At 41.7% G+C, this 23,189-nt stretch overlaps 1 protein-coding gene across 4 annotated transcripts; it reads left to right on the top strand.

Annotated features, from left to right (window-relative positions):
• Positions 1 to 672: 672 nt before the first annotated feature.
• On the top strand, positions 673 to 23,111 carry cd99 (CD99 molecule). 4 transcript variants are annotated; one of them, XM_061225914.1, is made up of 14 exons: positions 673 to 741; positions 843 to 967; positions 7,639 to 7,668; positions 8,441 to 8,512; positions 9,654 to 9,689; positions 10,368 to 10,436; positions 10,548 to 10,574; positions 12,206 to 12,256; positions 12,394 to 12,459; positions 13,057 to 13,089; positions 13,377 to 13,400; positions 20,715 to 20,837; positions 20,952 to 20,999; positions 21,772 to 23,111. In XM_061225914.1, exons 2-14 carry the CDS (start codon positions 907 to 909, stop codon positions 21,798 to 21,800), a joined length of 669 nt encoding a protein of 222 aa, XP_061081898.1. In that variant the 5' UTR covers positions 673 to 741; positions 843 to 906; the 3' UTR covers positions 21,801 to 23,111. The 4 variants fall into 4 exon arrangements, with proteins under 4 accessions (XP_061081898.1, XP_061081896.1, XP_061081899.1 ...); XM_061225912.1 differs by lacking the exon at positions 673 to 741 and having other exon boundaries at positions 772 to 967; XM_061225915.1 differs by lacking the exons at positions 673 to 741; positions 13,057 to 13,089 and having other exon boundaries at positions 772 to 967.
• The last annotated feature ends 78 nt before the right edge of the window (positions 23,112 to 23,189 follow it).

Here is a 23,189-nt window from a genome sequence, read left to right as displayed (position 1 = left end):
GTTGCTGAAAATAGTACTAGCTATATCTTTGGGAGAAAAAAAAATTCCTTTTTAAATAAAAAATGTGCAATTTTAAGCAATTGTATTTGGCTAATTATACATTTAGTGAGTATAGATCATTAACTTTACTGTTTACTTCATACGGCCTTCTTTGGTGACCTTTATCAAGCACTGTAAGCAGTTTGCTAATTAAGACGTAGTCGAAATGTATTATTAAATGGTGTTTCTGTATAATAGAAACATGTAAATTTGTAATGTGAATTCTTGCAACCCACCCTGGTTGAGTGTGAAGGCAAAATCCACAAGTCTCATGCCTGAGAAGAACAGTGCAATGCATTCAAGGCATTCACCACCTCGAATACCCCACTTCTGCCAAAATGCACCTACTGCTGCTCTCCGAGATCCTGTGGTTCTCCAAAAAAACATTATGTTCTACATTGAAACAATACAAATAATTATCCATTATCTCTGGTACTTAACAATGGAGGCATACATCTGAATTAAAACGCAACGCCTAGTGAAGTTTTGCTTTTAAAACATGTACCTACTTAGTTTTTTTAAATGTATGTACAGTAACACTTATTGGTTATGTGAGCAGAGCAAGTCGAGGGCACACCTACAGTGCCTCTCAGCCGTTGCAACCAATAGGTGCCCGTCTCCGACCCCAAATGTGTGCGATTCGCTCAACTCTGAGTCAATCATAACCGGGCGGGGCTGCGGAGTAGGCACAGGCACACCCATGTAAGTATACATTTTCTTTGTTTAAAGAAAAGTTTGCATGAAAGAGTGGACAGCGTGCTTCACTGATAAGGATTTCTAAACACTTTTACCTGTTTCGATAGATACCAAAATCCGTTGGACCAGAGATAATCATCTCCCAAGTACTTTACTTCTTAGTCTGCCGCGATGATGTCATACTTGTGGATTTTCTTACTTGCAAGTCTAGCATTTGGACAGGAGCCGGAAGGTAAGATGTTTGATCCAGCGGCTACGAGTCTTGTTTGCGATACTTATTTAGTTTAGGTAACTAATTGACCAGGAAAATGAAATTATATTTTTCAATAGCATGTGCTATACATTACGCAACCTGAGTTGGAATGCTGTCGACCTGCACATGTACTTATTTGGAAGAAATGCAGCTAGGCTTAAAGATTAAATACTGAGAAAACACGAATGACACCTGGGTGCCACGCCACGTTAAAAACAAGTTTTGACCCCATCTTCTATTTACAGTTGACCCGCTCGTTAATCTAAATTCCGGGGTTATTTTCATCTCGGTTAGCTTTCATGTCACAAATAACTTGCTGGGAAGTTACAGAAAGGCCAGCAAATAACAGCAACTGTTGCGTTTACTAATACGGTCCTTTAGATTCAATTCATTCGTCGGCATAAAGGGATCTCAATGTTCAATACTAACAATTGTGGGGAACTCATAGAATAATCTCTGGGCAATTTCTTTAAAGCTCTCCATTCCACTCTTTTAGTTCTTTGGGATAGCTAATAATCATGACACGAAGAGCAGGAACATAAAAAGCAAAGCAAACACAATTGTAGGTTTGCGATCAAAACCATATTATGATAACATTTCAAAAGAAGCCTTTAGTCGCTTCTCATGAACGCAAGGTAGCTATTATGAAATGCACAATTTACAGCAGTACAATGAATGCTCTGTATAAATTGTAATGCGTTTAGTTTTTAGTTGTTTTTTTTTCAACGTCTTTTCTTCTAATGTTTCAGTGCATTGACTCGTTAACATCATTATAGTAGCCTATCTAACAAAATGTCCAATGATGAGTATGCAGTCCTGGGTTAACCAATGAAATGTGAATGTAATACGCACAATATAAATGTTTTGTGCGTGTGAATGCGTGGGCTGACTGATGACCGATAATGATATTTAGGTGGATTTGGCATCTTGTGTTCGTCGCGTTTTTGGCAGGATTCATAATTTGGCCATGAAGATCTCTTAGATAAGAGTTAACTACCATCACCTCTGAGGGTGCGTGTTTGTTCCACATTTAATGTGGCAGTGGACGCATGGGGGGAATGGGCTTCACTCTCATGCAGTCCGCCTCGGTTAAGTCCTGTTTTGGGCCTGGAGTCCGAAAGTTGACTGGAAAGAATGAGGCACAAAAGACTGGGGGCAATTAGAGTAGGCAAAATAACTCGTTCCAGGCCCCGGCGCTGGCTCCACCCTTCAGGGGAAACACGACGCTATGAAAGCACTGATGTCTGTGATTCACCTCGCCGTGAGAGTGGCTCAGTCCTGACCGTGACTGTGCGTGCCTGTGCTGAGAAACGTTAGCCTACATCGATTTGGTCCTTTAGCAGAACGGCTGCTAGGTGTGCTCCTGTCCTGCAATTGTGTTGAGGTCACGCATACCCTCTACCCTCTGCGGGATAAGTTACTGCACCCAAAAGTTGTGGTTTTCACATCTGCGGAAACCATCACCGATTCCTTACACAAGTTCGGAAGAGTCGCGCCCTCAACAGCTTTGTGTTCGCTTGCACGATTTGGAGTAATCACTCGATTTATATTGAGCTAACGCATTTACAGAGAAAGTTCAGTTTTAGTCTGAAGGGCACCTGGTTCATAAAGATAAAGTGGGAACAGAGATAGGGGCGTTACGTATACAGTCACTCTCGCTTAACCCATAAATTGGCTTGTTCACTTGGATTCTGCACTCTGCGGAAAGGGAAACCACTTATCTTACATTCCACAGAAGTTTCCACAACATTTAGTGTAAGACGTGAGGGGTGTTCTGTGGCAGAGTTGATAACCAGATCATGTAATGTCTCTGGAAATCTTCAATGAAGAACTCAACCGCTACTGCTTCTTTCAAGACAGCCACACATTTCGGTAATGGCACTAGGCGTAACCTGAACTTGGATAGAGGCACTTTCTTAGTGAATAATGCATAACAAAGTAATGTAATATAATAAAAACTGAAATGATTAAAACACTTTACCAAGGAGTATCCATCTGTGAACTTAAGCATGTGTCAGTATACTGTAATTATCTTTGCAAGTAACAGGCCATTCAATATGGGCTCAATCTGTTATAAGGAAACCTTCTGTGGTGCTTTAGTCCTGGCAATTTTTTTTTTTTTTTGGGGTGTTGGCTCCTAGCAACTGCAAGTTCAAGCAAGCCTGACAGTCTCATGTGTCCATGTGTCACAGCTACATAGTGGAAGTAGGCCTAATTCATTTTCTGATATTGTTTCCTGATATTCTTGATTTAATATCTGCTACTTAATTGGTTATTCTGTGAAAAATCAACCAGAGGTGTGGGGCATGACCAATCCAATTCTGTAGAAACTTTGTGTAAAGGTTCTTTACATATTCTTGTATATGTTCTGTATATATTCAGCAGAGAGCATGCAAAACATTAGCCTAATTGGATTTGCCATTCTAGAGAGATTGGCTCTTAAAACCTGAAAACACAATTTCATTTCAGATTATGACCATTTTTTGGTCATTTCCTGGCTGGACCCAACTTTGGCATTGTATAATTTGTGAAGAAATTATTCCTTGTAGTTGTTCTTAACCAAAATATCTACTAATCTTCAAAAGCTTGGAAGTCATTCACATAGTGGAGCTAATGTAGTAAGCCATCAGACAATTGCAGAGTGACATGATTTAGCTTTTCTGAATGACCATAACTTTTCTTCTTAGTAGTATTATGGAATTCAGAGCCCATATTCTGAAAGTAGAAAGACATTTGAGTTGACGTTTTCTGTTTTTTTCCCCTGCTTTAGTGCCAAAGGTATGATACTCCAAAACTGACACAAAATCAACTTTTTGGGTGCCTATTTCAAGAGTCAATATCTCTAGAAGCAATTTGGCTAATGTTTTGCATGTTCTCTATTGAATATATAAAGAACATTTACACAAAGCACAAAGTTTGGTTAAAATTAGAGTGGTCACCCCCACCCCCCATACACTTCACATAATATAATCTCTAATGACTAATCATGAATGAAAAAATGAATAGGGCAGGATGTGAATTTAAAACTTTGACTTAAAGTAAACTTCTGTGGCATCAGTAGCGGTGTTACTGTTTAAGGGGCTATTAAGGAATATCACATTTTTTTGCTCTCCATTGAAAATGGATGACTAATGTGCATTGCCTGCTGGGCTGAGCACCGTCATGTCATGAGACAAACCTTATTTCCATGAAAAACCGACGGGAGCGACAAACATTATGTGGACACAGCAGTGTTGTGAGGATGTTTATCATGCTCCTAACTAACCAGGGATCTCTTCACCATAGCAACACACCCCGCTGGACTCCCCCGTCTGGCCTGCTGTCTGCTCACACCAGCTCAGCTCTGGGGAGGAGCTTATAGGCATGTGTTCCAATGAATATTCATGAAATGTGTGTTTTTTTTATTTTATTTTATAGTAATGTGTTTAGCTTAGGAAAGGCAAGCCAAAACGTACTGCTAACAAATCAGCCCCTGCATTTAAAACGGTAAAGGCTGGAACATGCTGGTGAAGTAGGTGGTCTTTGCCACGTTTGCTGCAAGGAGCATTTTGGTGCTTCTTTGCATGCAAGCCAATGCTGTTTCCTGTGGTAAGACAAGAATACTTCTAGTTCTCCTCATAGCCAACTAGTTCAGATCTGAGCATATATGTCGTGACTATCTGTCTTTCAGTTTCCTGTAGCGGGGTTCCTTGGTTGGGCACCACAGGCACGCAACCCAGTTTCACATGGGCACATTCTCTTTACAACACTGGCGTGTGATGTGCCTCCTTTCAAAAAGCTGCCCAAACATATTAACCGTTAAAAGTTTTCATTTATAATGGAAACAATGGAGCCATTTATCAGGAACAAAGTCTGTTTTGCTGGAATTGCTGGTTTTACATGTGATAAAAAGAAGAAAACAGTTCAATAATTAACTGTCCCTCGGGAACCTCATGGGCAGTTGTTAGCAAACTATTAGTTTCTGTGTGTTCTGTTTTGACAATGGACAAAATCTCAGAATCCAGATACAAGGACTGGACAATTGCTAACCCTACCATAGTATAGCTCAAAAAATATATACAATTATTTTTCATTACAATGAAAGCTGTAGGAAGGAAGCCAGTGGTATAGGATTTTCATTGGTGAAAGGGATTGCTTTTGGAGGGCTGCCTTGAAGAGGACACTGTTATAGAAAAGAGCCATACTGCTATCCATATTGCTGCTGGGACACATACAGATGAAAAAATGAACAGTTGTTTTTGTTCAGAATTGGATCATGCACATCTTTGTTTTTGGTTGCTAGAGAACAGAACCAAAACCATACTAGCTGGTATACTGACAAACTGGTTGTCACATGGTGTAAATTGCTGGCAAATGACCACTGGTCCAAACAAGGGTGGTTTTTCTGCATATGGCTTCCTTTTAATTAAGTTTGATTTATTAATTAATACAGCTGCTGCCTCATCTCTCTACCAAGAAACCCTGCTGTCTCACCCAAGTCTTCACAGCAAGGATAGGCCTCTTTAGTCACCTGAAGACCCACAGAAAAACCACAGGATAACAATGAAAATTAAGGACAGATTGCATATACGTCCAGTACACATTTGATCATTTTTGGGGGTTTTGACTCCTGCCCCTTGGATTTGGAGTGACACAGTGAATGAGGTTATAGTGCAGACTGTCAACTTTAATTTTGGAGTGTTTACATCTATATTGGGTGATTCATGAAGGAACTGAAGCCCTTTTATGGATAGTACCACCATTTTAGGAGACCAAATGTAACGGGACAAATTAGCATAATATTCAAGCCGTTGCATTTAGTACCTGGTTGCAAAACCTTTGATTTCAATCCCTGAAGCCATAAAATCCAACCCATAAAATCACCCGGGCATCTTCCCTGGTGATGCTCAGCCAGGCCTATAAACTCTTCTTCTAGCCTTTAGTCTTGTCTGAAACAAAGTAGAACTGAAGATTCTAAGAAACAAACAAATTTGTCCCATTATTTTGCTCTCGCACACAAATTAAAGCGAACATATAGCATAATAGAAAAATGAAACCTTGCATTTTACAAGGACCTAATTACTGTGCTCCTATTCCATATGATCAGTGAATACCAGTTTGCCTGGTATTTTTCTCTTCAGCACTGTAGCCTGAGGGCGGAGGTGTGTTGCGTATTGTTCGTAGAGCGGTCTCAGGTTTCTGCTGTGAGTGACTCATGCAACGCTCAGTAGCTGCTCTGGGCAGTCGGCACGAAGGCATGAGGATCACTTCTCTCTGGGTTTCCTCCATTTTGAGTTTCACTGTCGCATGGTGACTAAGAGTTTCACTGACGATGTATGGACAGCGATTAACATATGGATGTTTTAAAATGAGGGAAAGACGTTCCCTTTTGAGTTCTATTAATGAAGTAGAAAACTACGACGTGTTGAGACATCTCCTCTAACTGGAGGTGATCCCCAGTAAATTACTGCAAACACAAAGTAGCTGCCTGTTCCTGCTTTAATTTAGACTGGCTGAGAGTGTTAAATCCGTGAGATCTATGAATTTACAATTCCCCATTGTGGTTTTATACTACCACCCCCATGCCCGGCAGCTCTATGCCTACAGTTAGTCTCTGTTTAAAATATTCATAACATCAGGTATTGTTGTGTGTTCCTTGAACAAAATTCTGTGCTGTAAACTTCAACAGTTGCCAGGCAGAGCCTGCGAAATACAGTGTATTTTCTCTGCTGGACAGTGACATTTGTTTACTATTCACTGAATGAGTAGACTACAATTCTGCAAAGAATCTTTTTTGAAAGACAGCAGTGGCCTATGTTCAATATTTTGGATGAGAAAGAGGGTGTATACATGGTTACATCAGAATAACTTAGCACAATAAGAAAAATATGTTTGTGATGGCAGTGATGGGAGCATAGATTCTCCCGAGGGTGAGATCACACAAAGCAGCTTGCCTGTCCGCAGAAAAAATTTCGCAAATGTTGATGTCATTTAAATCTGGTCACACCCCCTTTCATGGGGATGAGTCATGAAAACCAGTTCCCTGTTTAGCATTCTGTTTGGCATTATGTAATTTTAAAAAGAGTTCCCAACTGAAAACCCAATTTTTTCCCCCAAAAATGATAAAGTTGCCAACAAGGACATTGACGGCAAAAATATTTTCCCTTTCATAAATATCTGTCATCAGAATCGTCACCAAGGTTAGGCAGGTACTCACTGCCTGGCTGGAGTCCAGGCCTTGCTCAGGATTCAGTTCAAGACCGTGAGGCACTTTACTGTGTCTCAGTAGACCCATAAGATCATAAGGTGCTTTCTAGAAAATTCTTATACTTTGCATACATCCCTACAGTGCATTAATTGACAGTGCCAGTCCAGATGAAACCCAATCAAACCGATACAATACTGTACATGACAGATTCTGCGATGTACTGTATAATACAGGCACAACTATTACTGACTTGCGTGCAAGGCTTCCACATCGGGAAACTTCTGTGCCTTTGGGTTGTAGAGCACGAGGGGGTCTATTTTCATGTTGCTATTTTTAAAACTAGCAGTTGTGCTGATGGTTTGGCTCACATGGGCACTTGCATGTAAATGTGGATCTGTTCAGTGGTGGCACTCTTAGAATTTCTGAATGAAATGCAACACTCTAATGACCCATTTATTTTTAGATCCAGGATTGGATCTCGGTGCTGCTCTAGGTGAGTTGGAGCCAGTCTCCCTGCATGTTCACATGTTTCAGAAAGGTCATTTTGTGCTGCACATGTTAGTGGTGTGAACAGTGGGAAGTTAAGTGTTAGCTTGTCAGATGAGCAATGGAAAGTACATTTGATGTGTATTATTGTGTATTTTGTAAGAACTACAGGGTACTGATTTATATTGAATAATTACGGATCCCATTATTTCCCTTAATTATCCTGTTCAGCTTGTTCGTTCCTTGTACACAATTTACTGTGTTCTGCACAAGTGCTCTATTTGTTTATAAAATACACTTACCACAATAGCCATGGTGGTACTATGAGTTACAAGAGCTGTGCTTGCAGTAAAATAATGAAATAATTAAATTCAATGAAATGTACATCTAGAATGATCAAGTAGGATCTCAGTTATTTTTAGCAGCGATGACCTGGAGAATCAAAGGGGTTCGGGAGCGCAGATGATTCACTGATTCAAGTGGGTGGGGTGATGGAAAAACAGTTTTGCAGGCAAACAACATCTTGTGGGAATCTGGCCAGGAATATGGACAGGAAATGAGCTGCTCTGTTTTGGGGGAAATTAAATGATAACCACAATCTGCACAATTAGCAGCTTTTATTGATCTGTCATTTACGATTGTGGGAAGTATAGAACGTGTCCAAAAAAATTTACTGGAAGAATTTGTTGCTATATATGAAAATGATATACTGTGCCATGTTTCTGTAAGTTTCTGTGGGGGCAATATAAACAAATGGATTATGCTTATTCATCTCTCAGACCCTGAACCTGCACCTGCAGCAACATCAGCCCCAGCTGCCCCTGAGGAATCCGCTGGAAATGCAGATACAGGTTCGTCTCGATAGTTAAATGAAGTGGTGCGTCCCTATTGGACCCTTTCGAGCGGCCCGATCGGTAAAGTCTCGCCGTTTTGGCCCTCTTGAGGGGCTCAGTCAGGCAAGGTTCGGACTCTGTGGGGCACAGTTGCTCTGGTCCTGCCAGGGCCGGGTGGGGATTCAATCGGCACGGGTGCCTTGGGTTACTGCTAAATTAGTTTGTCCCAGTGACAGGCCCGGAGCCGTCAGAGAGATCTCCCCCTCTTCTCCAATAACCATTCTGGAGTCCCATGGGACCTCTTAGTGTGGAGGAGAGCCACTGGCATCGAGCATCAGGAGTGCATGCGTCTAAGCAGGTGGCACGGTACTGAACGCAGGTCCAGTTTATTCTAGGACTGGGGTAGAAATGATCTTGATTTTAAACAGACATGTCTTAGTCTATCACATTCATTCATTTTATTGTAATTTTATATTAAGTGGAAAGTGTGTATACTCGGATTGTACTTTACACCTTAATATTGGCTTCACAACCTTAATCCCAAACCTCAAGGTTGTACGTTTTAAGGAGGCGTAGAAAAAGGACAACACCACTGAGATAACTGACTTTCCAAATTCCTTTTGGCAAGCCATTCCCAAGAGCTATCCCAGAATCCCTTGCATCTGTGTTCTCACTCAAGAGATTCTTTTGAGATTTGTTGTATGCTGCTATGGGTTGTTTTTCATCGAGAACATTGGTCACAAAATGTTTTTTTCCCATGTAGCATGTCCACTTTCATGTTTAGGAAGAATGTTTGCCAAAAATAACTTTTTGCTATGTGTAAGTATAGAAAGCTGTTGACAGTTCACTCAAGGAAACATCACTATTTATCTCTGCAGAGAAGGTGTAATGTGTCCTATGATCAGATTTGAGTCATAACCTTTTCCTTTCAAGCAGTGAAACTATGTTCAAACCACCATGTGCATGTGCATCCACGTGCCGTATATATTTCAAAAACATTTATTGACATACCAAGTTTCTGGATCTTTTACAAATTGTATAATGCATGTACTGTTTAAAGCCTGCTCATGTTCCACAAGTCATACAGCTAGTAGGCCCTCTGAATCTTTGACTGACATGCATGGAAGCCTTCTTTAACCACACCATGCATTGATTTTAGGTGGTGATCTTGACCTTGCTGCAGCTGCTGATCCAGGTAGGTATTTGCTTATATGCTTTATGAATCTGAATAACCTGCATGTATGTGTTGATTCCAGAATAGGGTTGCATGTGATTGATTATAGCCATTTGTCTTTAGCGTCGCATGGTGGTTTGTATAGTGTGGAATAGTTTGTGAAATGCTTTCTTGTGTACCAAATTTTTTTTCATAAATAAGATGCGGTCATACGTGCAGCATTGGTTACACGGTTAAACATTTACAAAATGGGGTGCTAAATGTTTCCAAAAATGGATGATTTGTCACATCCCTAGCAGGAATTCCCCTTTTTCTCTTTTTTTCTTTTCATTTTGTCCTCAACACGGTTCCTTTATTGCCAAAGGCGCTAATCCTATTTGGTTCCCTTCTGCGTATCTCTAGTGAAGGCTTGATGAATAATGTCACATTGTACAGCAAAGAATGTCCAAGCCACGTGAGAAACAGTTCTGATTCCCGATTAGATACATAGCAATTTTTCAATCAGTTTGAGAACAATGTGTTGATTTGAAGACACACAGAGGGTGGTGATGGTTTTTAAATGTGAATGAACAGTGAAATATTGTCGGCCATATCGAATCAATCGGACATAACAAGAGGGCACTGCGCATAATAGTTTTTCATTGCATTGCAATTCTGTTAATTCAGAAACATATACATATTGAAATATTCTTGCTTCAGCACCAACAGCAGAACCTGAAAAACCAGCAGATACACCAGAAAAGCCACCAGAGGATCCAAATGGAGGAGGTAAGATAATAATAAAGCCAGCGGAGATCACTTTATCTCCTTTTAAAGATGAACACTAGTTATCACTGAACCGTGGTATCATAATTTACTGGTGGTGTGTGTTTCCCCCAGGTCTTAACCTTGAGGACGCCTTTGGAGGTAAATGCCAATTCTCTCTGGGATGTTCTGAACTTTGGGCTTCATATCTGGCATGTTTCATTTCACGCTTTCCCTGATTCAACATATATTCTACAGGATTTCAACAAGCACACTTTAGACAGTCATGCGGCATTTGTCTATTTTCTCTGTGACATATCAATATCGTCACACAGGCAGTATTTATCACACTGCTCACACACGGAAACGCGTGCCATGCATGCATGTACACACTCGGCCTGAGGCAGGGTCCAGTTGTCCCGCTGGCATACGGGGCTCCAGCAGGGATTTTGGGCCCCATGGAAAGATCTCAACTTCCCCATCCCTCCGTATGACACCCCTACGTGCACCAACCTACGCTAGTGTAGTTATCTCCGCAACACCAATATCGGTAATCAGAATTACAAGTAAATAAAAGTTAATTTACAGAGCTCCAACATTGGACAGCACAGTGTAAGCACATTATATTTTATTCACATAATATTCAATACCATCCGTTATAGCCAGTTCTCCTTGATTAGACTATTAGGCTAGTCATACAATTATTTTTATTTATTTAAAATTGTTGATGTTCATACTTTTTACTCTTCACACTCACACTCGGAGAACATTCATGGGAGAGATCTGCAGTGCACAGACTTTGTCATTTGTATTGCAGGTTGTGCTGAAAGTTAATGCAGTTGTTAATAGAATTGTGTATATTTTTCCATTAAGTGTACTTGAAATGTGATTAAAACAGATTTTTCTAAATGTAGTTAAGCATTTAATCTACCTAACATGATGTGACAAAGATCCTCTGTCTTTACCTGCCAAATGATTGTTGAGATTGTTGGCTTGGTAATCAAGGAATGTTCATGGAAGTAGGTTGAGACTGCTGAAATTCGAGCCACACCCTTTTCCATTTGGGTGTTTCCAGATTAACTGAAATTATGAAATAAATTTAAGCATTGATGACCAATGTTTATTTGTTACATTTTAAGCACAGAACAAATACAGAAACCTTCAGAATGTATGAACATAAACTCCCCCCAAACTTTCTTTTTTACTGGTTAAGCTTGAGTTTTTGTCAATGTTTCAGAGACATGACGCTTTGTGGATTTAGAAGGCAGAAGGGACCAATAGTTTAAAAACCCAAAGGAGAACTGTTTCCACATGTCACCCACCCCACCCCATGCACACAACACAAAACCTCCCATTTCCTAAATCCATTGGCCCTTATTTTTTTTCTTCTTGCCCAGTTTTAAATGTCTGATTGACATTGCTGTTTGACTGCAGCAGTGTCCCCTTTTAATGAAGCGAGTGTGTGCTCGGCTTGCAGCGTCTTCCGGCCCTGCTTCTGACTGTCCTCCACCAGTCACCGCTCTGAAGGAGCGCACTTCTTCCAGGCTGACTGCAGGAGCTCAATCTAGATGAGGCACTCTTGGATGATGAGATGGGGGGAAAAAAACCCAACGGAAATATAATTTCACTGATTAGCTGTTCCAATTGCGATGCGGTTCTGTGGCCTAGCGGTCGACGCCTCAGGTCTGCCGTGCAGTCCTGCTAAATATGCTGCAGTTAGCTTATTGCATTGCTAGCTACCAAGCTGCGCACGATTTATCGCATCTTCTGTGCCGCTATCTCTGTCCCTCCAGATCCTGAGCCAGAAAAACCAGCGGACGACAAGCCCACTGATGACGCAAAGGGTGAGATGAAGCCAAGCTGGTGCTGATAATGTGTTGCTGTGAGAGGTCCAGTCTGACGCTTGCTGTTGTTTGCCTGTGACCAGAGCGTTTGCCGTGTTCGTTGTGCCACTTATGTGTTTGTGCATGTTCCCTGAAAGGCGGAGGTTCCTTTGGCGATATCGACCTCGATTTTGATTCCAATGACAACAAACCTGGTGGCAAAGGTAGGAGCACGGCATACAACCGCTGTACTTTATCATTGGCTAACACCTTGCAGTTCTCCCCTTCTCTAATTCGGCCAATCGCTGCAGCTGTCAAGCAATAAGTGTAACTGTGGTCATTAAAACTCGGATTGTTAAAATTAGATTAATTTTGTACTCAAATGAACTGGTATGAAGGTTCTGTTTTTTTCACCATTAGCAGTAAAGAGGAGGAGGAGGGGGGGGGATGGAGGCATATCGCCACCAGTGCACTTGACATCACAAACAAAACTTTAAAATCCAGTCCTGTTCAGTACATGTCTCTGAAGAGATTGAGACAAATCAAACTGAAGCTACCTTTCATTAATCATGCCTATGCAAGGTCTTAAGTTTCTTCAAAGTGAAGTTCCACTCTTTGGAGTTCGGACTTCAAGGTTAATGTTTTAAAAACAAACATGCAGAGTTTTCCCCAAAAGAAAGCCTGCTGGATTCACCTTTGTAGAGTGTTGGCATGTGAATTTGTGATGGCAAATGGTGCGCATGAGCGGGCTAGGTGACTCTGGATGTGGATGTGTTGGTTGAGTGAAACTCACAGGCTTTTGTATGGCTTTTTGATTCTAGCACGTGCTGCTGACCCCGCGCCTGGCTCTGATGGTATTTACTGCACTCACTCCTCTCAGTTTGTACGAGATGTTCGTTAATGGCTTTCTCTCATACCACACGTCAGCCTGAGATGTTTGGCATGACAACATGCACAACGATGTGAATGGATCTCAAGGCTTTCCATTTAAGTACAGACAGTAATAATTGTTGAAATTGACGTATATCAGTGTTCATATATGAAAATAAATATTGAAATAAATATTCTTTCAAGCGTGTGTATGCTGGGGAAGCCTGCATAAGGTTTCTGTTTGTTGCTTTATCTGTGTTTCTGTTTTCAGGGGGACCAGCAGATGAACCTCAAGGTAATTACTGATTTTTACTGATTATATAACTTCCCTTTGGCATTTTTCTGATTGTTTTAGTTTCTCCTCTCTCACTGTCTCTGCAAAGCTGTGGTAACCGCTCAATATAATCACAATGTCAGGTATCCTTGACTATTTTAAATTGTTTCTTTTTTCAGTGTGTACAATGTATGTGTGTCAGTCATTGGACTGTATGAAATTTGTATAATTGTTTTTTTGTTTTTTTTCCATAAACAGTGGTTTATGGGCTTTTTGATGATGATCTTGAATATGAACATGTGATGTTGAGTAAGAAAATGTGTAAATCTGGCTTAAATTCTGGCACTCAAAATTTCAGGTGGGGCTCAATTGGGCTTGTCCCATTGGGAGCAGGGCGGGTTAGATTCAGCCAGCCAAGCTTGAATCACCCCTACATTACTCCAACAACATACCAGTGACTCATCTGTTTGAGATGCATCTCTCCTCTAGCCAAATCAGTTCTGGCTGTAGAATGTAAAAGTCAGTGGCTCACAGATTAAAGCCATGGTACACATACTTAAGATATATTGTTTTCTCTGTGTGGCTATCATGGTGAACATTAGCCAATTCCTAATTGTGGAGAACTATTTTTGTTTTAGATAACTAAATACATTTTGGCATTCCTTCAGTTGGATCCAATCGGCACATAGGTTTGTTGGTTGGCTGGTTTCTTGCATTTACATTTACATTTTTTTATCTCGCCTTCACACTACCACTCTCAACCCCAAGTTGGCATTTCCTTTTGTGATTCTTTTTCTTTTCTTTCCGCTGCTTTCTTTCTATTCTAGAGAGACAAAAAGCGGTGGGGGAAACCTCAAACTCTTGTATCTCTGCTGGGACTTCCTGCCCCACATTAGTCATTTTGTCCAGAGGAGGACATGCCAGCTCCTGCCCTCTTCTGTTATCCAGAAGACTAGTGACAGGAAGCAGTCACCATTACAAAAGTACAGTGTACCAGTGAAGAACTGATCCTCAATTATTTGGAAACAGCAGTTATGAGGCAGTGCTTCATATTGAACAAGCTAACTTGGTGACAGGTCTTTCAAGCCATACGTATGGAAGCCATTTAATGAAAACATTAAAGGGAGTAATGCACTTCACCGGATGTTACCAACTGAAGCTGACATTGTTAAAATGAACATGAACAAATGATCAAATTTAAATGCATGATCTAAGACACGGCCGAGATTGACTATGCCAAAATTCTCTGTGTACTTTGGGAGAAACAAGAATGCCACAGCTGTTTTCAATGAATAATGGGCATAGTTTTAGGAAGGTGGACAAACTATATGTTCAGAATGTATACTTTATTTTAAGTTAGGCAATCGGTGTTATATTCTAAAACTGGTACTAAAATTACTATTCCAGATTTGCGGCTACTGTGAGAACAATTCCTCAGTCAGCTGTGCAGGAACATGCAAAATCACTTCCACATTTGCTTAAAGAATGCACTCTGAGCTCCAGGATGACAGTCTGTCTCTAGCAGGTGTGCATAGTACTTTTCATTCCATCTCTAGCTTTCCCCCCTGTGTCTTGACGAGTATCAGAAGACATTACATTACATTACATTTGGCTTAGAACTTAGAGTTGATTAGCCTAAGCTGGAGACAATGCTCCCCTGGAGCAATGCAGGGTTAAGGGCTGTGCGGATCTTATTGTGGCTACACCGGGGATCGAACCACCATCTCAGTCATGTACCTTAACCACTACGCTACAGGCCGACATGTCGTTTGCATACATAATGGGATGTGACCCTGCACTTGGCTACTAGCAACATAGCGTGAGAAGGGTAAGGGAGTCACATAAAATAACCCAAAGGGCTCAATGTATACTGTATATGTATATTTGCCTGGGTTTTTCACTTCCAAATTACAATTACAAAACATTTAGCAGATGCTCTTATCCAGAGCAACGTACAACAAAGTGCAGATCAAACACAAGTGTGAAGAGGACCTGAGAGGACAGTAGGTTCCGAGTCCTAGCTTTTCACAGAGCTGCGGGAACCTGCTGTTCCGGACTCCAATTTAGCCCTTGAGTGTGTCAGGTTTACAATTCCTCAGCATGCAGTCACAATCACCAGCTTTGCAGAAAATGGCTTTTCATTTTTTAATGTAATTCAATGGTGTTTAGGGCAGCATGGCTTCATCTCCACAAATGTGTTTGTGTGCATTTTAAACTTCTCTTTAAAAAGAGAAGTGAGATGAATGCATACAAGTTGGGAAACTGTATACATAGGTGGGTTTTCTACAAAGAAAATAGATTGTTGCGTATGAAGAGGGAAAGTGGGACTACATCTTCATCTAGTTTTTTTTTTTTTAAACACCTAACCAAATATGGCTATGCTGGTTGCAACAGAGGCATTTCAGGGGAAATACCTAAAAATGGCATGCAAGCTCTTTACATTTTTTTCTGAAAGGTATGCTTTCAGTACAAAATGGAGGACCCGTGACGCTGGCTGAAATAGTGTAGGTTGTAGAGTCAAGGACAATGCGCATGGTAGGTAGACTAAATAGTTTTTCTTATGCTCCAAGCTGCACTCCTGCAAAATGTTTAGTTAATTTGTAGTTGAATGCACCCTGTGTTGCGTTACCCATTACCTGCAAATTTTGAACCAACTGTTTCGAGAGAATGAGGGTTTCATACCAGGAGTTCCGATCCCTTTCCTGCTTCAGTTCTGTTCGAGCAGCCGGCTCTACCTCCCGTGCATTCTTAACATAGCGTACATTTATAGCTCCTTGATGAAAGATCTAACCTCCTGTAGGCCTCCTGCTTTACAGCTCGCACTAAAGTCAGTGATTCATTTTTCTCTTAAGTGACACGCTTATTAGTGAGTGTGACTTCCAGTTTTTTGTCATTTTAATATGGGATGAAATGGAGCAAAAGAAAAAAATGGCACAACGTTGTTACATTTACTGCTCTTTTTTTGGGGGGGGGGGGGGGGGGGGTTGAGGAGTGGCTAGCCTACAATGTGCAAGTCCTTAAATGTGCCTTCAGTTCTATTTTTCAGAAATGTCAACAAAAAAAGATTACTGTAAATGATGATGGCTGTATTGGACATACGACAGAGTCCGGGTTTTGCCAACATTTTGTCAGCTCAGGTTAGCTGGAAAAGCCCCCGGGTGCTCATGTGTATGGCTGGCCTTCAGCTAAAAGGGATGGTGAAAATGCCGCCCTCTTTAGAATATAGGGGAAACGAGGGTTGCTTAAATAATTGATCAGATTGTTTGTATGTTTTTCAGCAATGAACAGCAAGAGCTTGTTGCTAAACTTGGGCTACATTTAGCCTACCAGCAAACATGAAAGTAAACAAAATGATAATACTTCACTGACACAGAGTACGGAAGCAAATTGATATGGGAAAGACACCGCATGTTCACAGCATTCGGAGTGAACAGTGTCCTGCTGATTTGACTAAGCTACAGTGAATGCTTCTGTAGAGTCTGTAGGGGGAGGGTGGGGTGGGGTGGGGTGGGGTTGTTGGTGGAGATCCAAAAACCGAGATCGGACCATGAGGAATCAGAGCAGGAGAAAAACAAGCTGGCCTTGTCCGTGGAGATACTTAAACAACACGAGATCGCATAAACAACATGGCAAACAAAGCGCAATTAAAAAATCAGCTATGGCATAATGGAAATATAATGATTAATTCCTTTATATGTACACTTATATAAACATACTTACTATTAGTTATGGCATGAGTCGCTCAATATCATTACTGCTCCTTGCCTAGCCTATTTATACTGTATGAAGTTGTCGATTTCTCTGGATAAGAGTCAGTTAATGACAAAATATAAATGTATATGAAGTTCTTGTGAATTATTCTATTAAGGCTACTAATTGATGCCTATTTTTTTATTTGTATTATGACTAAAAAAAGTTATAACAAATGCAGAGTACTACGAGTAAGGGGCCGCCTGTAGCGTAGTGGTTAAGGTAAATGACTGGGACACACAAGGGCGGTGGTTCAAATCCACAGGTAGCCACAATAAAATCTGCACAGCTGTTGGGCCCTTGAGCAAGGCCCTTAACCCTGCATTGCTCCAGGGGAGGTCTAATCAACTGTACATCGCTCTGGATAAGAGTGTCTGCCAAAATGCCAATAATGTAATGTACTGTAATGTGATGTAATGTAAGTATGCACATGGGTCAGCATTTCAAATATCGGGTCACTGAGAGCCAAAAAGGTCATTTGAACATACCTATATATACCCACATGATGCCATGGTTGTATTATTTATTTATGTTGACAGTAGATCTTTATTATGGGTGTTGGTTGCGTTGCTCCATACTGTACACTAATGTGTTTGGAAAGACAGGTAGCCTCTCCTCCACACTCACACTCATGCTGGGAGTGGTTGCTTGCCAGATGCCTTGTTTGTAAAAAAGTCTTTACCTTATGTCCGTAAGTTGTTTTTTTCAGATGCCTTTGGTTATATTTCCCAAAAAATATGCTTTTCCTCTACAAAACTTTTTTAAATCCCTCATCTATCATCAATTCCCATACACTTTTACTCTGAAACCCGCTCAGTGAATTTTTCAAAATCCACCCAGTCTTGGCACACTGGCCATACACCCTGGCAAAAGCTGTAGAATTAAGAGCAATGAACCACCTTAATTTCGACATGTAATACTGGTCTGATGAATCACATCGCTTCAGTGGAAGTGGTGATTCATACCTGATCATTAGGTGCCTGTCTCAAAAACAACAGACATCGTTGGTGCTCTCCATTTCATATTGGAGTTGCCACAGCTGTAGGGACCTCATTTCCCAGGATTCCACAGCAAACTTCTGTAAATGGTTGGCATTTATATAGCGCCTTTATCCAAAGCGCTGTACAATTGATGCTTCTCCATTCACCCATTCATACACACACTCACACAGATTGGCTGACATGCAAGGCCCCAACCAGCTCGTCAGGAGCATTTGGGGGTTAGTTGTCTTGCTCAGGGACACTTCGACACAGCCCGGGCGGGGGATTGAACCGGCAACCCTCCGAACCGGCACAACGTCTAGTTACAGTACAATACTGTAACGGTGAAAGCAGTGGACCTAACAGTATAAGGGACAATCCATTCTTGCTCTTGCCTCTTGCTCTTTTCGCCTACAACTACACCTCGCCCTGCTCCTGATGGACAGAGCCCGATTCCCCCACAGCAACTAGGCCTCACAGACAGCTTTTATTTCCTGGTATTTTTATCTAGATTTGTTAAATAACTTAGAACATATCACCTTTTGTATCAGACCGCCCAATATGTAGGTGAGGAAAACGTATTGGAACATGTGATGGACAGGTGTTTGTGTGTCCTGTTAAATTGATTGTGTCCTGGATCTAAGGCTTTTCTGAAATTAATTTGTGTGCAAGGAATTCTCTTAAAGTCTATGTTCAACTCTTACATATTGTCCAGTCATTTACACCACAACGGAACGATTAAATACCCCGTACTGGTCTTGTGAGATATGGGCATTTCGCCGCAGTATGCTTTGCTGTCATGGCTGGGTGACTGGGTAACCCAGCTAGACCCGAAGGCAAAGCTTTCTCTCGGCGGAGCCGGTGGAGAAGCGGCAGAAATAAAAACATTAAAGGACCGGAAAAACCCGTCAGGATAAGAATATTGGCAAGAGAGCAGCTGATGGCACTGACAGCACTGGCGCACTACATTCTGGATGGCCTCCAAGATACCCAATCTTTAAAGTGTGACAGGAGGTGGCAGGCTTGGGGAAGGGAGCGGGGGCACGTTTGCTTGCAGTGTGTTCATTGCTGCGGGGTATCGCCTTTTCATTTCACGTGTCTCCTAACGTCACGGTAACGAGGGCTGAATTTACAACAGCTGATGCCATTTGCTAACGGTGGACAGAACCGCCGGCGTCTCTCTGCATCGCCGTTAAGTTCCAGAACCTTCCTTCCCCAAGTTTTTGGGCCTACACTACCTGCTGCCAGAATCATCTGCCGGCTAGTCTTAGCCTGTTTGTTCCAGGGGAGGAGCTCAGAGGGACTGCTAAATGCAGGATTGTGCAATGCCCTGAAGCCTCAGAATACTTCATCACAAGCTATTATTTGCCACAGCTCTCTGAAGAATTTTTTCACACTCAAGCCCAACATTTCACCCCGGGCGGTTTTCATGCACCTCGGTAGGCATTCCCCCTTACGACAGGCCAAGCGTCGCCTGCGTTCTCATTCTGACTCACGTGGCGTTTCCCCAGAGTCCGCGTTTATGCTTCTTGCCTCTGAGCAGCATGTTTTAGTTTTTTCTTCTTCATTGCTTGATCTTGATTAGAACACTGGATGCTTTTAACTGTATGGTCAGTCTTGAGCGCAGCAAATGTACAATCACCGCGCCCCCTAATAAAAGATTGAGAAACGTTAATCTGCAACTATTGCTACAGGGCGGTGTCTCGGTGGCGCTGCCTGTAGAGCACTGACGTTGTGAGCCGTGACGTCGGCGGTTCGAATCCGACCGTCTGACATTTGTCGCATGTGTTTCTCTCTCTCTCTCTCTCTCTCTCTCTCTCTCTCTCTCTCTTCCTGTCTCTCTATACTATATACTGTCCAATAAATAAAAAATATCTTAAAAAAAAAAACTATTGCTACAGGTGTTTCATTTCACAAGATATTTTTTTCAAGTCTCTTTCTTTCATGTGGGGATCATAATAGAGGCAGGTGTTTTTCTGGCTGGGAGAAGCCTGTTCTTGCCTGTGCTTGCATGGTCTTTGCCACGGTAGGGGGCTGTGTGCTGTCCGTGAAGCATGCAGGGCAGGCTGACCCTCTGGGCTTCCTCCACACCTCATTCCAGCACTTCCAAAACTTCCAAAAATGCTGTGGATGTTGGAGTTCAGTATATTAATGAGCGTTGATAACACACAGCGGGGCACAGCTTTTCTTACATGTAATCTCCACTGTAATGGACATGTTTCACAGATGTGAATGCAAATGTTTGCATTCTTCATGTGTCATCCTAGAATGCTGAAAGGTTTGTGGGTCAAAAACAGAAAAAAACTTTATTATATGAAAAATTATGGCATATATCATTGTAGATGAGTTACTTTGTTTTTCATAGTATTCTAAAGGGAATGCATTGGTTCAATAAAATATGGATGCATAGTGCCACCTTGTGGAATACCCTTAATTTTCTTTTGTTTAAATGAAACTTGCAAACTTGCAGTCCCTCATGGAAAATGATTGGCCTCTAACTGTTGTGGGGTGGGGTGGAGGAGGTTATATGGGTTTTTTTTTAACGGGGTAGGAACATTTTCCAGAGGAAGCATTGTTTGAACGCAGCTTTTCCTTTGGCTCACAGAGGCCAGCGCGGGTAAGATCGCCGGCATCATTTCCGCAGTGGGAGCCGCCATCGTGGGCGCCGTGACCAGCTACATCGCCTACCAGAAGAAGAAGCTGTGTTTCAAAATCCAGGGCGGCGAGGGTGAGCATTTCACAGATGCTGTTTCAACATGAAAGACGTCTTCCTGCTGCTGATTAGACAGGTGTGAGGTGTTTGTGTGTAAACATCCCTCTCGCTTCCTCCCCTGACCCAAAGATCCGGAGAGCGCCAACAAGGAAAGCGGTGCCCAGTCCGATCCTCAAGGTAGGCCCTCCGCTCACTTCCTGAAACCTCAACCCATTACATTACATTACATTATTGGCATTTGGCAGACGCTCTTATCCAGAGCGACGTACAACAAAGTGCATACCCATAACCAGGGATAAGTTCGCTGAAAGACCCTAGAGGTAAGTACAATTTCAACTGCTACCTGTACAACAAAGATAAGGACAAGGGCCATTTTTTTTTTTTTTTTTTGAACAAACAAACAAACAGAGCAAAAGTCACCAAAGTTAACTATCCAAACACTGCTTACCTAGCCAACTAAAATACTGATACACAAGTCACAGAGACAACAATTAAGGTTCACAGGGAGGTAGGGAGGGATGGGGAGAGGTGCTGTTTGAAGAGGTGTGTCTTCAGCTTGCGCTTGAAGGTGGGGAGGGATTCTATAGTTCTTACCTCAACGGGGAGTTCGTTCCACCACCGTGGAGCCAGAACAGACAGTAGTCGTGAGCGTGAGGTGGAGGTTCTGAGAGGGGGAGGTGCCAAGCGGCCTGTGGAGGCTGAACGAAGAGGTCTGGCAGGGGTGTAGGGTCTGATGATTTTTTGCAGATAAGCTGGGGAAGACCCTTTAACTGCTTGGAAGGCTAGCACCAATGTTTTGAATTTGATGCGAGCCATGACAGGCAGCCAGTGGAGGGAAGTAAGCAGGGGGGTGACGTGTGAGTATTTGGGACAGTGGTTTTTGTGCACTTCCTGTGCGCCTGGCTAGGGAGGGAAATGAGTCATCCCTCTTGCACCCCTGTGATTGCAGTCATGAGCAACCTGCTGAAGTCGTCCTAACTTACGGGAGTGGAGGACGCCGGGACGATCCGCTCCACGTCCATCTCACCCCAGATCTGCAGGCGGAAGCTTCCCGTGACTTCACAGTTGGAGCAGTGTCGATTTTACACAGAGCTGGCGGTTGTTGTCACACAGAAATGTGCTGTTGAATGAAATTGAGAATTTTTTTTTTTGTTGTTAAAAGTTTGGCAAATTTCAGTGTGTTGTTTTGATGAGCGTCGTGCATTGTGAAAACGTGCCCAGAGTTGTTCCAATTTGGAGATTGATTAGACTCACACATTGCATTATCAGAGTGCATTTTTTAATAGTATCATTATTATTATTTTTTTATCCAAAGTTTTGACCCTCTAAAGTGCCTTAAAAGTGCCTTACCTGCCTTGATATTTTGGAAGAATACTTGACATGTTTTGATCAGCATGCTTTTTACTGGCTGGTTTCTGAGCAAGATACTTCTGCCTGACGTTTTGAACGCGTTTCCAATTCATTAAATATCATATTCTGAAGAAATTAATTGAAAGCACCATTGAGAATGGGAGAGGTGACTGCTGAACCAGAATAAATTAACCAATTAGGTCAATTGTATGAACAAAGCAGCACTCTCACAGGAAGTGCCCTGGAAGCCCAAAGAGAGAAGAACAAGGCATTCTGAATGTATGGTTTTGACATGCCGGACCCAAGGTTTAACTACATCAGCGTTTGAAGGATTAATTTTATTTGGAGAGCCTCAAGCTCACACATTTTTAGAAAATACATTTTGACATGGAAATAGTTGGAGGAAGTGGGGGTTAGTGGTTTTTTTTGTGTTGTTAGTTTATCTTGTTGATTGCTGAATTCTGTGTGTTGCTAATCGATAGACCCATTTCCCTATTTGGGAACTGTTCTTTGCCTGGGAGGGGGATATGTAACTGTAATACTGTGCTCCTTTTATTCTCGTGTGTTGGTCTGTAAATACTGCTTAGGGGATGTGTATAAAAACATTGGCTGCTGTGTGTAGTTGTTTTCTGTGAGGTTGATGAATTCAGAGATCCAAAATTTAGCTTTAAAAAAATTTTGGTCATGGTTGGAAATTTTTTTAAATGTTTGATTCCCCCCCCCCTCTTTATAGCAAACCCCAAAGGCATTATAACTAGGCTATGCTAAAAAAACAGACAAAAACAAACACACACCTCTGCCTTTGTTTCCTGTTAAAGGCCTTAATTCTTAATTTTCTGTCAGTTTATTACCTTACACTTCATTGAAACCCTTAAGTTAGTTTTGTACTGTTAAATCTTTGTTGGTTTTGTCCCCAATAAATTTGCCTTTTCAAACAGGCATTTCTCTCTCTTTCAATGAGTAAAAATGAAGTGACTCATCACTGTGCCATCTGCTAAAATAACTTGTAAATTGATG

Source organism: Conger conger, chromosome 17 (assembly GCF_963514075.1).
Source record: "Conger conger chromosome 17, fConCon1.1, whole genome shotgun sequence".
In the NCBI taxonomy this organism is placed as follows: domain Eukaryota; kingdom Metazoa; phylum Chordata; class Actinopteri; order Anguilliformes; family Congridae; genus Conger; species Conger conger.
Note: the sequence above shows the minus strand (reverse complement) of the source record. Positions and strands in the feature narration are given on the sequence as shown.

Coding starts and splice junctions, on each gene's coding strand:
- cd99 (XM_061225914.1), top strand. CDS start 907: ATGATGTCATACTTGTGGATTTTCTTACTTGCAAGTCTAGCATTTGGA. Junction 10,437..10,547: donor AGAGGATCCAAATGGAGGAG/GTAAGATAATAA, acceptor TGTTTCCCCCAG/GTCTTAACCTTGAGGACGCC. Junction 13,401..20,714: donor ACCAGCAGATGAACCTCAAG/GTAATTACTGAT, acceptor TTTGGCTCACAG/AGGCCAGCGCGGGTAAGATC.